A 16,838-nucleotide genomic window follows, 5' to 3' on the forward strand; every position below is an offset into this window, starting at 1 on the left:
CTCCTGACATTTATTCCATGGAAAATATTTTGATTACTACGGAATCAAATAGTGGAATTAAATAAGATTCGATTTTGTACTCAAAAAAAATTTCAAAAGTTCCTATAAAAATCGTATAGTTTTTGTATCGTTTATTATCATTCCAGTAAAAAATCCAAGAGACCAAATAATGGCTAATAAACCAAACTATAAAACCACCCAAACTACAATGGAATATTCATATTTAACACTTTACTGTACGGTGAGAAATAATATCAAGGTCAAATGATGTTAAAAGACATTTAAATAGGGGAATACTTATCCCATGGAAGGAACCGACGCGACGCGATGATAGCGATGTATGTATATGTCTCCGATGTCAAAAATTAAAAACATTTATTTAGAAGGCTAACAACTGTACAAGATTGATCACATTTGAACAAACACGTAGATCTTATAATCCTATGAGTTGGAATATGACTGCGTTAGTAAGTATTAATGTTCTTGATAACTTAAAAAATAACGCATTTAAAAACAGGACATCAGGACATATTTTCTTATGATCTACCAAATAGAACGATGAAGTCGAATGAAGAATGTATATCACAAAAAAGTCATAATTTTGGGGTGTAATTTTATAGTAGACAAAAGAAGAAATCTATGCTATCTTCTTATAGAAAAATAATTTTATTACATAATTTTTTTTATATAATGTAAATTGTTACGTTTAAATAGGTACTTTGCTAGTTTTTATGTAATGGTAAATACGATACACAAAGCCGTTACAAGCACAAAGCAATAAAACACTACAGGAATATTTCCGACATCTGATAAAAATAATCATGTCATAAAAACTACTAATAAAGATTACGCCGTCGATTGCGTTACAAAATCAAAAACATTATATTTAAACACTATGCATAAATACTAAAAAAAAATCATCTATAAGGATTCAATGTATTCGGTTCAGAGGCGAGATGGTCCAGTCGTTAGAACGTGTGTAAATCGATGATAGCGGGTTCAAACCCAGACAAGCACTACTGAATATTCGTGTGCTTAATTTATAATTCACCTCGGCGGTGAAGGAAAACATCCTGAGTACACCTGCGCGTGACTAATTTCAACGAAATTCTGCCACATTTGTATTCCATCAACTCGCAGTGGAACAGCGTCGTGGAATATGTTCCAAACCTTCTCCTCAAAGGAGGAGGAGGCTTTAGTCCAGCAGTGGGAAACTTACAGGCTCTTGGTGTTGTTGTTGTTGTTGGTTCAGTGGTTTAAAATTTATTAGCAATATTTGACCTGTAAAAACAACTGAAGTTTAATCAACTCTAGTGTAATGTATTTCTTTTGTCCCATTAATCAATACTGAGTTCAGCTTTTAGTAGGGTAAGTAAGGTATATAAGTAAAATTTTATTACTTTACATACATATACATATGTTAGTGTTAACCATATAAAAAAATCGTAAGTGGATATGCATACTTGTGTATAATAAACATTTTAAATTCCGCAGAACAAGAAACTATATTGGTTGCTTTCCAATCATAAAGGCACAACTTTACGCTGTTAATCAACTTTGTAACGACAACATCTACTACAAACAAATCTTTATCTGAAGAAATAATTTCAGAAAAAGGAATATACGATTTTATATGACGACATGTTACTTGATATTTTAGCATATTTATCCAACGCACGATAATCACGAGGTTTCGTTTTATCCGTAAGCTACATTTTGAATAATATAACAAACTCAAACTCAAATAACTTTATTCAATATAGAAGCAATTACACTTTCTTATTGATGGTCAATTGAAACACTACCACCGGTTCGGAAAAGAAAATACCCTGACCTGAGAAGAAACTTAGCGGGTTTTTTGTTTGTCTTATATATTATATAAATAAACAATTTAATATGAGATGAAATAGCCAGGAGGCGATCGTTTCATTCCCGAGGTGTGCTATCGATCATAAATTCATTAATTGAATAATAAACTTTTGCACACAAGCGTTCCTTAATATTTTTTTTAAATTTAAATTTGGCAACAGAGGCATTTGAACGCTTTCTGGGATCCTGTTGTGAAACATTAAGTTAAATTAGTTACATAAATAAGCAATATAGTAAAATTGTATGCTACATTATGCTAGACTGTAATCTTTTTTTTATGGTTATAGGCTGGCGGACGAGCATATGGGCCACCTGATGGTAAGTGGTCACCATCACCCATAGACAATGACGCTGTAAGAAATATTAACTATTCCTTACATCGTCAATGTGCCACCAACCTTGTGAACTAAGATGTTACGTCCCTTGTGCCTGTAGTTACACTGGCTCACTCACCCTTCAAACCGGAACACAACAATACTGAGTACTGTTATTTGGCGGTAGAATAACTGATGAGTGGGTAGTACCTACCCAGACGGGCTTGCAAAAGCCCTACCACCAAGTAATCTAAAGAAATCTAAAGAAAAGTAATGCGTTAAATTGTAAACAGTATTATCACGGTTCACAATATTTCGACAGTTTACAATCACACTAGATAGATTGTAATCTAATGATGTTTGTAATCTTTGACATATATAGATCAAAATATTCGAAGTTGCAAAAAGCAATGCATATCATTCCTCGGTACCCAATGACTTTGGTGAAGATGAGGAAGACATTCACCAACCTTCATAAGCGTCACCAGGGCTAGGTGAACCACTCTGTACTTGAGGACCTCCTTATTAGTGGAGCATTCGTCGCAGCGTCACGTTAGTATACTAAAGCGGTCTCGTGATGACCAACCATTAGTATTAAGGTGTGGTCGGCGGAAGTAAAATATACCTCCAATCCACCATCTTAAGAGAGGGGTATATTTAGTTCCTTTGCGACAGATTTACTTAATAATTACTAATAAAATAAAAATTGGGGATATATCCTTTTTGGTTTTTTCTTTACCTTACTTATTTATTTAAACATAAGATTTAATCATTCATTGTACACACATATTAAAAAAATAATAGACAATGTTAAAAAACAGGCAGAGAAATTTATTATAGAAATGGATACCGTGTTCAGGAAGACTTTGATGCACAGGATTTATTGACTTGGAAAATCGGAAACTTGGTGTTATTAGTTTACCTTTACTTTTCGTGTGTATACAATGTGACATTATTTGCTGTTAAACAAATATATATATAGGTAATAACGTAGTTATCATGTTTACATCTACATAATTTAGCTTATTTTCTGTCAACTTTAAAAATCATAGTAGTTAATACATATATAGCAAATAGTAGCAAGCAATACAATGTTACAAATACATTCAACATAGAAATGAAAATCCTATGAAAACACCAAAAATATAAAGTATCTTAAAATTGATTGTTGTGAATTGAATGACATGCGAGCCTTACTTATTTCTCCGATGCATATGATGTTTCTTATTTTATTGAATTGAAATTTAATCATATCAATATTATAAACACAAAGGCTTGGATGGATGCTTGCCACACAACTACACAGGATCGGCTGAACGGATGAAATTTAGTACATTGATAGGTGGTAGTCTGGATTCTGGAATAACATATAAGTTACTTAGAATGACCCAGAAAAATGTACCTACATATCTACCTGTTCTACCTATCTACTAGTTAGTTAGCTCTACATTATTATAAATATGTATATAATCAGATGTTTAATTTTTACATGTATACTATGTACGATACTGTATATTAATTAATGTACATACGGATAATTTTACTTTTTTTATGTGACAATTAATCAATGTGTTTTTACATTATTTTTCGTCTCTGTTTAAAGCAACCTATCGTACTGATTTCACAAAAAGGGACGGAACAGTTACGTATTTTTTCATAATGTAACTTTCGATTTCTAATAATAGATTATTCTAGCAGGTTGTGTTGTGATAGCAACCGCGATCGATGGCTTTGTGTAGCATGAGAAGTCTCGTAAGGAGAACACGAGTCGGGCAGATCGTAACGAATATATGGGAGACTTAGTTAACTTACGCAGAGACGGAAGTCCAAAACATAAATACATCACAATTGATAACAAAAATATTTTTTTTATAATAAGTACAATTGATATTATTACCTAAGCCAATAAAATGACTAATGAGGTTCTTTACAGATTATTTACGTCCAATTAATCTTGTGAAATTACGTTTTAGAACTAATTGCAAATGTCGACTTGAACGAAGCATATTATGATAAGGTTTTGCTCATATGCTAATGCTGGATATTAATATACCTCCGATTTGACATTATATACTCTAAGCATTTCATTTTCTAACATTCTTGCCACCATTCCACGCGGTCAAGATTTAAACAATAACTAGTTTTAATTCATATTTGTATTGATTTAAGCATTTAATGTTATTATTATTTTAAGATTATTTACAACAACGACAAAAATAGCCTGTAAATGTCAACAGCCTGTCCCACTGCTGGGCTAAGGCCTCTCCCTATGAGGAGAAGGTTCGAAACATATTCCACTACGCTGTACCAATGGGGTTTGTGGAATACACATGTGGCAGAATTCCTATTAAATCAGACATGTGCAGGTTTCCTGAATACTTGTCTTGGTTTGAACCCGCAATCATCAGTAAAGATGCACGTGTTATTACCACTGGGCTATCTCGGCACCATAGCATTTCACAATAATTAAAATAATATTCCTCGGCGTAAATAATATAAATATTTTTCTACTTAAAAGGTACATTACTCGTTACTACGCAGGATAGCATAATTCCGCAATCAATAATCCTTGGAATACGTTTTAAAATAACCCTTTGATATCGTACCTACTTATATAACATTCAAGCTTTGAGTTACTAAGAATTTCACTTTTTATTTGCTTTATACTTTCACGGTATTGGAATAGGATTAAAAGGAACTCTTTTTCTAGTCTTAACAGCTAATTGCTCTTCTATAATTGCTATTTACTTAATGGACTTGGAAAATTATGTAGAAATAATAATCTGCTTCAGAACAAAGAACATCAAAATTGTACAAAGAAAATTGTAACAATAATGATTAACAAACACAATTCTCAAAAGTGATCGCAATTTTTGGATATCTTAATTTGTTGACATCTCGTATGCCGTTGTAAAAAATATTAACCGATCCTTAGATGCATTTCCTCGCCAACTTCGAGAACTAAGATGTTATGTCCCTTATGCTTGTAGTTACGCTGGCTCACCAATGATAATACTAAGTATTGCTCGTTACAACATCTGATGAGTGGTTGGTACCTGCCCAAACCCAGCTTGCGCAAAGCGCTAACACCAAATTAATAATTAATTATTTTTAAAATAATAATTATTATTATGTCCGTCAATTAATTATTTCATTAAGAGCAGTGACAAGGTTTCGATATAAATAATAATGTCTTTTGTAATTTATCCTCCTATTACAAATATTCCTCGATCAATTGCAGAGTTTAGGTATTAATTATCCTTTGTTTTCCTTCTCAATATCGATTTGTTGTGTAAAATTTATGTGTAACATCATGGCGCGTCTTGGCGGTAAAATGAACATATGCCTCCACTCACATTCACTTGGTGGCAGGGCATTGTGCAACCCCGCCTGGGTAAGTACCACCCACTCATCAGTTATTCTACCGCCAAATAACAGTACTCAGTATTGTTGTGTTCCGGTTTGAAGGGTGATTGAGTGTATCCACAGGCACAAGGGAGATAACATCTTATTCCCAAGGTTGGTGGCACATTGACGATGTAAGGAATAGTTAATATTTCTTACAGCCTCATTGTCTATGGGTTATGGTGACCACTTACCATCAGCCGGACCATATGCTCGTCCGCCGACCTATACCATAAAAAAAATGCCGTGATGACAAACGACAGCAAAACTCTTATGCTTTACTAGCATAAAGCTCTTATACGCCATCGTGTCTTCTCTCCGCTACTGCTCTCCGTGTGTGCGTGACACGTATATTATTTACCACGATACAATTTATTATAAATTAAACTAGCAGTCGCCCGCGGCTTCGCTCGCCTCTTAGGGTGTTGATTGTCATGTGTTAGGTATTAAAGTACCTATGTCCTATCTTGGAGTTCAAATTTTCTTCATACCAAATTTCATCAAAATTCAGACAGACAGACATACTTAATAATAATAATATACTTTATTGTACACCACAGTAACACAGTAATTTAACAATAAAAATGAAATATATACAAAATAAAAGTAGATGCAAAATAAGGCGGTCTTATCGCTAGGTAGCGATTTCTACCAGACAACCTTATGGGCTTAATTAAAAACACAGTCATGATTTCAGAGAAGGGTGGTGTCACATATAATAATGTTTAATGTATATTAAATAATAATTATCATATAATATTCATACACATATTCATACAAAAATATATAAATATATACTTACTTACATACTTAAATAGATACATACATCTTACTTGAATTACTGTCACATTTATGATATTAATATAGATTGGCGATTCATCTGGCATCATTCGGGTGTACTGCTGATGGTAAATATACTACACTACGTCTTATAATATTCACGCTTTTTTTGTCATTAAATAAATTCGAAAATATTAATTTAAAAGACACACTGTAATATGTAGGGTCATATTAATCTATATTAAATGCACAATGTATTTAAGGTATTTTATTGGATAAAGATTACTAGTGCTGTTACTGCTTAAAATCGCTAACAAAATAAGCCTTTATATCTTGTATAAAGTGTAGGATAAAAATGGTAATTGCACGTTATCGCTAAGAGATAGAGGTATACCATCGCGGACTTATTTGAAGACCTTTTTTAGTATTTAATATAATTCATCAAGGGTTTTCTGTCAGCGTTTGCAATGTAAACGAATATGTTTATTTTTTTTTACTATAGCACTTTAGTAACCTCTGTAATTAATAATTATCCCGGTTTTCTACTATATTGTGCATGTATTAAACATATAAACCTATCTCTTGATTCAAGCAATTGTTTAAAAAACCGCATCAAAATCTGTTGTGTAATTTAAAAGATCTCATTAAACATAGGGACAGGCATCAGTAAACGCCTTGGTTGTAATGATAGTGAAGTCAAATATATTTATTTTATTAAAGAATGTATGCAATTATACCTTATACCTGATCTCTATTTTTTTTCGCATTATAACGTAATGCTTGATGTTTTATACGTTTCCGTTTTTTATAAATATAAATTTGTATGAAAACGGACCGCTGTATTCAGTCACTTTTCAATCAGTAGTCATTCATGCGCCCAACAGTAAGCCTTTTTAACCGACTTCAAAAGGAAGGAGGTTATCAATTCGTATTTTTTTTTTTTCTTACCTGATAACATTTCACTGAGTGAACCGATTTTGATATTTATTTTTAATTTGAAAGCTAAAATAGACACCGGCTCCAAAAATATCAGTAATTGTAACTAAAACTAAAAGTTGTATTTTTCAATTTTATTTTAGGTTCGAGAAAAAATATTTTTAATACTTATTAGTGCATATTAATTTGTTTTGAATCCGTGTATTGTTTGAAGTTTTTTTTTTTTAATTTTTGTTTATTATTACAGTTCTGGTTTGAAAGTTGAGTTAGATAGAATGATACACTCAGTCGCAAGGGACATAACATGTAAGATACCGGGATAGACGGCACATTGACGTCTTAAGAAGTTGCTCATAGTTGCAGTAGTACCAGTCTCTAGAGGATATTTGAGTTACTTAAGGTGACCATCAGATATAAGAATTAAAGGCACACGATAAATAAATAAAACAGTCTTAAGAGGCTTGAAAACATGAATATAAGATTGGTCTCCAGAATCCGTAAGAATGACGTCGAATTTTTTTTTATTTAAAATGTTTTCATTTGTTTATTTAAACACTGTTTTTTTTTATGATCGAACAATACTCCATGGCCACACTTTTCGTGGCTTTGTCCGTATTCTATTATTTTAAAAATAATGTCTTTAGTTTATTGACATGTACTTATTTCAAAGAATCATCAGAATCGAATTTAGAATATGTTTCGAACTTGTGTTATCAATTTTTTTCATATTTAGAATATCGTATTCGAAATTTAAAATATACAATAACGCTATTCTGCACCGTCAATACGTATTTTATGAAAGTTGTCTATGCACAAATATTCCAAGTGTGCTTGTAGATATATCAAAACAAACCAAAACTGGTTTATCTAAGCTCTGTCTTGGTCAGAACATTGTTTACCGAGTCAGTGACTCCCAGATAACAACAATACTTCACATGACTTACTTGTATATAACAATGTAAGCATAAATACTACACTATATAAACTAATTGAATTATTTTGTTATAAAATAAAATAATCATTCGTATTTAATTAACTTGATAAACTCTTCATTATACTAATTACATATCGTTAACAATTTTATAACGCACACATATCTACATATAGTACGACACAACTTAGATGTAGCATCGGCAAATTTAATAAAACCGATTACTGCCGATTTATACAACCAATAGAAATAGCTCCCTATCGCGCCATTCGTCGCTATTCGTCGCTAAAGATTCTCGCGTCGGTTTTACCCGAGAAAGTAAAGCGACGTATCAAATTGACGAATATATTAGGTCATATGATATTACAAGTTATTACGTTTGTGTAAAGATCATAATCACATAAGAAATATATATTGATAATTTGGGATAGCGTACTTAATACGGATGTGATCGGTTTTACGAATTTTGCCGATGTTACATCTAAATTGTGTCGTACTGTACGTATCTAAATAAAAGTTTTAGATAATTTATATGCATATATTGAATATCGCACTACAAAAGAACTTAAACAAACTAGTCTTTTTTTATGGTATAGGTTGGCCGACGACCATATGGGCCACCTAATAGTAAGTGGTCACCATCACCCATAGACAATGAGGCTGTAAGAAATATTAACTATTCCTTACTTCGTCAATGTGCCACCAACCCTGGGAACTAAGATGTTATGTCCCTTGTGCCTGTAGTTACATTGGCTTACTCACCCTTCAAACCGGAACACAACAGTACTGAGTACTGTTATTTGGAGGTAGAATAACTGATGAGTGGGTGGTACCTACCCAGACGGGCTTGCACAAAGCCCTACCACGAAGTAAGCCTATTTTATTATTTTGGTCTTTTCACTTTTTATCGCTATTGTTTGTATAGTATATATAGACTTAAAATATTCTAAGCCAAAAGTGTAAAATAGACTGACATAACTCTGTAATTGAAATGCTGGAAAAGAGTAACAAAGAGTTTATTCCCTTTGTTTCTCGGTAGAATCATTTCGAACCAGTAACGTAAATTGACAATTCAAAAGTGCTTGTTAAAGTCTACTTGAATAACGTACATTTTGATTTTGATTATCAGACTATTTTTTTTTTAATTTAGTTAAATGAAGGACAAAATGTAGGAGCCTGAAATATATTTTATTGTCAACTAATCATTAGTATGTTCGGAACTACTCAATCATATGTTTTCGAAAATCTATCACAACCAGTAACTTCTGAGTTTCTATCCCATTTTTTCTCTATAGACATTATATTCTAAACTGGCGGTAGTCGTATTCAATTTAAACCCATTACGTGGTGATGAAAAAGTGCTTATAAAATCTTACTAGATTAAGAAATTGATCTTAAGAAAGGTTTTACCATTTGGGTACAAACCTTAAAAAGTCCGTATCTACTTATGAAATTATAACTCAGCTCAACTATAAATCAATGACAAAAAACGGAAAGGTGTAAAAGTAAAATTACTGTACATTAATGCATTTATTATGAATGTTCTCATATAACCATTAATATTGTTTTTTTAAATATGTATGTAACAATACAAATCAATAAACAATCGGTAACTTTATCCATAAAATGTATAAAAAATGACTCAAACATTGATAAATTTCAAATTAGATTAATTATATCGATTGTTGATAACAAATACACATTTTCTAAAAATGACAAAATAATTTCTTAAGAAAAACTGTTTTTTAGGTTCATTCACATGACGCATGAACATTACATGTCCTAAAATCGTACGTATAACAATATATAAGCATTCCCTTATCGAGGAGTTTCCTCTCAATAAAAAACCACCCAAAAAAATAACCCTCAGCGGGTTCTTTCACCGGTTCTTCTCAAGTCAGGGTATTTTCTTTTCCGAACCAGTGGTAGTGTTTCAATTGACCATCAATAAGAAAGTGTAATACTTATTTATTGGATAAAGCAATTTGAATTTATATAATTATAATTTAATAATAATAAATATAATCAAAATAATATAAATATTATTGAAAGAAACATTGTCGATTATTGCTGACACGAGGAGTAAAAGTAAACTTACACGTGTAGTTGCCGACTTCACAAAATCAATACATACGCTATTCATTTCTCTAACATGATTTCATTGTAATTTTTAAATTGGTATAAGTATAAAAAATAATTTATAAACGTCGATATTCATGCCGTTATGTACAGTCAGAGTAAGAAATCCTTTGGCAAAAATTCATTCCTTTATCAATTCTTAAGCTCTTAGTATTTTGAATCTAAACATCAAATCATTGCGACGCAATATGACATTCACAATCGATAAAGCAGATTATCGCTCAAACTGAGCACACAAAAATAGATCTTAAGGTGACGAACCTTTTATTACCCTGACTTTACATGGTATATAAATATAATTGTATTTAATTGACATAAAACCTGTATTAAAAAATAGTGATTACTGAATTTCTTGGCAGTGCTAGTGGAATATACACTCCGAAACTCAGACTGATACGGCGATTCCAAAGTTCGTTTTTGAGCCCACTTGAATAAAGATATTTCTGATATGTGATGACGTTTATCACAACCAAAAAGGCTTATGGTAATAAGTACACTAAAATATCGGGAAAGGTATCTCCAGGAGGTGTCGAGCCTTTTTACCGAATTGCTTTGACACGATTTGGTTAATACACTTGTGGTAGTTTACCCGGTAAATACAAGTAACCTAAAGTTTTCTCTAAGCACACTTAAAAACTTCATAGTGTAAACTTAATGTTTCCCAGAGGTGCAATTCTGGTAGAATTTACTTCGCATGTTACACAGAAATGTTGACAAAGGATTTACGACGATAAGTGCTATAAATTTCATAATTATTACAGTCAAAATCGCTTATCACATACTACCATTTAAAACTCGTGCTCTGCCTTGATTTTCGAGTAACAGGATATATCTCTTGATTCATAGGAAAAGAATCAAGTATAATCGAGCCATAAGGTCGCATAAAAAATACATTAAGCTTTGCGTACTCATCAAGACAACGATAAATCAAACTAACTTTCGCCACGTCACGTGAGAAAAAAATAACTCAAACATTATATAATATATTTGTTATTATATATTAATATATAATATTCATAACAATGACATATTTTTATTGTATTTTTCGTGGAAAGCCTCTATAAAGTGGAGTAATATATTGTCATGTCAAAACAATTATATAATTAAAAAACATTAATTAAATGTACATATTCATGTATTTTATCATCATATATACACGATATCTGTATTATATGTAACGTAATGAAATATTCACATATTTAAACTTAATTATATAATACTTGAAATAATTTTACAGATAGTTATAGCAATTAGCAACATACTTGTTACTATGTTAGGTTTCAGACAGCTTACAGATCTACGATGGTAAGGAGACGTCGAAAGCCTACGTGATAACTTGTCAACTTTTTACGGAAGCTATAATGGAGTTCTCTTCTCTGCCGAAACCACACGAATCCTTTTCTATTATCCGATGTACGATCCAACGTACGCATTGCAATTCGTACAATAGTGTTCAGCGTTGTTGCAAGTGTCCACGCAGTAAGGAAGACACACACACGGCCAGCAACTGTAAATGAAATAATTGAATATTACAATTAAACATCGATCATTACTGGTAGAGTTGAAGTGATAACTTCTTATGGAAGGGTAAACTGCTTCGTTACGTAACGCGTTGCGAATCAAATCAAATATACTTTATTCAATAAGGCTTTTACAAGCTCTTTTGAATTGTCATTTAACAATTATATCAAGTGAAGCTACCATTGGTTCGGAGTAGATTTTACTCAGATAAACCGACAAGAAATAAGAAATAAAAAAATACAGTTATTAAATTAAGTTAATATAGTATTAAATACATACATTATATAATTTAACTAACATGTTAGTCAAATTCCATTCCGGTATCTGTATAGTATACTTAGATTAGTTAAAGTTATCACTTCTGTCGGGTGTCCCAAGAGACATAGTAACGACATAACTTAGATGTCGCATCGGCAAAATTCGTAAAACCGACCACATCCGAATTGAGTACGCTATCCCAAATTAATTCGCTATCCTAAATTATCAATATTTATTTCTCACGCGAATATGATCTTTGCATAAACGTAATAACTTGTAATATCATATAACCTTATATATTCATCAATTTGACGCGTCGATTTACATGCTCTAGCTTTCTCTGACCCGTCAATCTATAGCGACGAATAGCGTCGAATGGCGCGATAGGGAGCTATTTCTATTGGTTGTGTAAATCGGCAGTAATCGGTTTTATTTTCATTCCATTGCATTTTTCGATGCTACATCTAATTTGTGTCTTACTATACGTATTTATCTTAAATATATTAAGGTCTAAATCAATAAGTTTTATTCAAATAACTATTATGACGACTTGCATGTGTCATTTTTGTAATAAGTAAAATATAACATCTGTTTTACTTGTTGTTTGGTCAATTGTTTTGAATGCGTTAAGGTTTCTTGAGTTCGATAAAACAAGAAACAGTTATAAAATCAGTCGTGCCCTCTTTTTTCAATTACTATCGAGGTGTTTTGGCGAAAATAAATGAAATTTGTCACACATATAGTAATTTGACCTACATTATAGTAAATAAACAGATTCTGCTGATATTGGAGGGTAAAGTAGTAAAATATAAATATGTTCATGAAAATTAAGAAACAACAATAAATAAAACCAGATAAATTAAAAGAAGGAAAGATATGTTTTAAAGTGACAAAGTGCTAAATTTTCGTATACACAAAAATCTCTTAAAGGTCACCTGAAATACAAAGTTTAAAAATATTCCATATTAAAACTGTTCTACCCGCCTTATCACCTACATAGAAAAAATATACGAAATGTTTTCTATCATTTTGAGAGTAATCATTATTAATATCATAACAATATAAAACAGCAACATAACCAGCATGTACTTAATTATTTATATAATAATATATTAACATAATTATTAAGGCACTTACCCAAGAATGCATAACATCAGCGCAAACACATGTGTTCTCAAAGAGGGAGTTCTTTCTACCCTGGTTATTATTTGTTGGTTACATGATCGGCATACGTATGGCGAAGGATTTGGACCCATACTGTTTGCAATAATGACAGCTGGGTACATTGTGGTGCCAGCGGGATTAACCACTGTCACTTGTGGCTGGCTTGATATTGGGTAGCCAGGATAATTTTGTCCACTTCTTGGATCATTGTAGTTTGGTCCTGGTGGACCAGCATAGTTCGGACCGGGTGGGGGAGCAGGATAGTTTGGTGCATCTGGGGGACCAGGGTACGGCGGGGGGTCTTGAGATGGTCGTACATAAGGTTGCGAATCGACTGTCGGGTCTTTCACTGAAATTGTAAAAAATGTCAAATTGAATAATCATGGTCTATTTGGATTTTGTCATTATGATTACTTTATGTTTTTAAACACCTTTATAACTAACGTTATGGTCTTTAAATAAAGTCTATCATCTTTATATTATACTAGCTAAAACTGCGGCTTTAAAACACAAACATTGAAACCCCGTTTTACCCCTTTAGGGGTAGAGTTTCGTAGAATTAGCAAAAATCTACACTCTATAAAGAACCTACATACCAAATTTCAAGTTTATAGGTGTTATAATACAGATAATCTCAGAAGATTTCGTGATTATACCATGACTAGTTTTTCGTTTTAGATTTATAATTTAATTACATCGATTTTAAATTTTCAAATGTTTCAAAATACATACATTGATATATTGTAACTAAATATTTTAAGGTAAACGATAAGAAACGATAAGAAATAACACTGATAATATTATGACTAAGGCACTAAGCTAAAAAAGTGTTGAAATAATAAAATATTCTAATATGACACATCGATAAATTTAGATCACCTATAATATTTACTATTATTGAAATAATGAAACAACAGCTTCCAACTTTTTTAGTAATCGCAATCAACAATCACTATATAAAAAGAATTATAAAATAACTCTACAATCTCATTGACACAAAATCTATGTTCAATATTAACATGTCATTCTTTACATCCATCATCATCATCATCAACAGCCTGTAAATTTCCCACTGCTGGGCTAAGGCCTCTTTTCCCTTTGAAGAGAAGGTTTTTGGAACATATACCACGATGTTCCAATGCGGGTTAGAATACACATGACTAATTTCATAGAATTAACACATGCAGGTTTCCTCACGATGTTTTCCTTCACCACCGAGCACGAGATGAATTATTTGTAAACACAAATTAAGCACATGACTATTCAGTGGTGCTTGCCTGGGTTTGAACTCGCAATCATCGGTTGAAATGCTCGTGTCTATCCAGTGGACCGTCTCGGTATATTTACGTACAAGTTCAAATAATTTCAAAACACTAAACACTAATTAGACAAATTAAACTAAATACTTCATCATACACAAATTTGTGATGAAATAATAAAATATTTTAACCACTACTTTTTAGGTTTCTTATGAATACAAAATGATTCTTCTAGTTATGATAAGTGTTGAAGTTTTGAAGATCAATATCACTTTTTGATGTAATATGGCAAGACACAGAATCAGGGAAAATTACTCTTATTTGGTTTAAAAGCAAGTTTGTTGTGTCTTGGATTTGTTCAGAGTAATCTAGCAGATCCTTTGTCAGAATCTGCTAGGATGTTCTTGGAGTTCTATTTAATGGCTATTAATAATAAATAATGTTGAAACAAAAGGAAGAAGTGACAATGGGACTGACATACCAGAGTAGGACAAAAGTCGCAAATTTAAATAAGAAAAAAAACCACTTACTTTTTCTTTATTTTAAAACACAACGAAACACGATTCGTCTTTTATCGAACAAACTTTCAATATAACTGATAAAGAACTAGTATTTTATCAGTCATATTGAAAACATGAACGCGTCACAATGGCTCCGCGGAAAGGAGATTACGAAATGTCGATATTTGATAAAAAATAATCGCGATTATGCAAAGAATTTCAAAAGCATGTTTTTATACTGCTTTATTTTTAATGTATCGATAACTCGATATCGAGCAATTAAAACCGATGGTAAGTGGTCATCACTGCCCGTAAACGATAGTGCTGTAATGAATATAAACGCTCCTTATATTGCCAATGCAAAAACCTTAAGAACTGGTTTACTTCAAACCGGAACACGACAATACTAATGATTGCGGTTTGGCAGTGTAATATCTAACGAGTAAGTGGTACCATCCCAGACGGAAGTGCACAAAGCAAATTAAAATTATTGAACAAATCCTCCGAGACACGTATGTAAAGATATGGACGAAAAATAGCAAGGTTTATTTTTTGTATACCTATACATAGTGCATAGATTTGGATCGACTCAAAAATATTTGTTTAAATACGAATTTGTATTTTCTTTTTATATTCCTACTCACAATATTCTTAATAGTAGTAGAGTCGCAGAAATCAGCTGTTACTGTTCATATAAAATTATTAAACTGTTTACACAACAAACGATAAAAAAGAAGAAATAATAGCACTTCTGAATATGAAAAATATGGACGTTGGAACGATGCATCAGGATGCAGCCACCCCGAACCCACCCTGCACGTAGTACTTCAAGATATAAATACAGGTTTTGTGTAAAACGTCTGTTTTCCTCGATTTATATGAAACTCATAACGCTCGTTAACGTTCAATAAATAGGAGAGGTCAAGTAGACTCAGACTGTGTAGTAATATAAGTAGAAACTCATAATTGTAGAGTATTTTGTTTACAAGACTTTATAATATGAAATGCCTGTACATTTTCTATAGGAATTTGTAAAATTTAAGCGGATTGTTTGTATTTCTCTCAAGAAATTCTCAGTAACACCACTGTGTTTTAAAGCTATTTGCCCTGTCCATAGGAATCTCGTGTCCTGAACTCTTGTACTATGTATTATAGTTTTTTTTATTATAAAGCTATTTATTTATTAGTGCCTGTTGAATACCATTCTTCCAAAAAGGTTTCAAATAAGGAGGTAGTTCTTAAAAGTAAGTAACTATACAATCTATTATGGTGCACCAGTCTACATCCATAAATCGAAGGAACTTCAAAACCGTTATGACCGGAAGGAGTTGGGAGGCAGACATGGTTTTATATGCGGTATCGGACAATGAGAAGAAAGAAAAAAATCTATTTACCTACGTTTGTAAACAAAATTGATTAAAGGAGGTCATCCTAAAATGAGGATCGCTAACATAAATAAAATATTTTAATTCTAATATTTACTAAAATGAAAGAATATGTATATAGCTTGATAAAAAAAAAACTAATAGTAGTAATATATTAAATAAACACGAAGTATTAATTTTACGCGTTAATCTAACGAGCCGATAAAAAAATATATGCTTTTATTTTTCATACCCCGATCATTGAGGAAGTTTATATAATACAACGCTATGGAAGGGCAGAGGTGGAGGGAAGCTATACGTTTAAAAAATATAATTTTTTTTCATTACATCACGAATAAACTTTTTATGTGTATATTTAGTATTATACATCTATATTC

General features: G+C 31.8%; 1 protein-coding gene across 1 annotated transcript; it reads right to left on the reverse strand.

Annotated features, from left to right (window-relative positions):
* Positions 1 to 11,491: 11,491 nt before the first annotated feature.
* LOC124536780 (lipopolysaccharide-induced tumor necrosis factor-alpha factor homolog) lies at positions 11,492 to 15,213 on the reverse strand. The gene is made up of 3 exons (XM_047113373.1): positions 15,107 to 15,213; positions 13,291 to 13,666; positions 11,492 to 11,881 (listed from the first exon to the last, which is right to left on the reverse strand). Coding segments are annotated over exons 1-3 (480 nt in total). The 5' UTR covers positions 15,108 to 15,213; the 3' UTR covers positions 11,492 to 11,778.
* Between the last annotated feature and the right edge of the window lie 1,625 nt (positions 15,214 to 16,838).

The sequence above is a fragment of the Vanessa cardui genome, chromosome 17 (genome assembly GCF_905220365.1).
Source record: "Vanessa cardui chromosome 17, ilVanCard2.1, whole genome shotgun sequence".
Taxonomy (NCBI): domain Eukaryota; kingdom Metazoa; phylum Arthropoda; class Insecta; order Lepidoptera; family Nymphalidae; genus Vanessa; species Vanessa cardui.

Coding starts and splice junctions, on each gene's coding strand:
- LOC124536780 (XM_047113373.1), bottom strand. Junction 11,882..13,290: donor CTGATGTTATGCATTCTTGG/GTAAGTGCCTTA, acceptor TTTCATTTACAG/TTGCTGGCCGTGTGTGTGTC.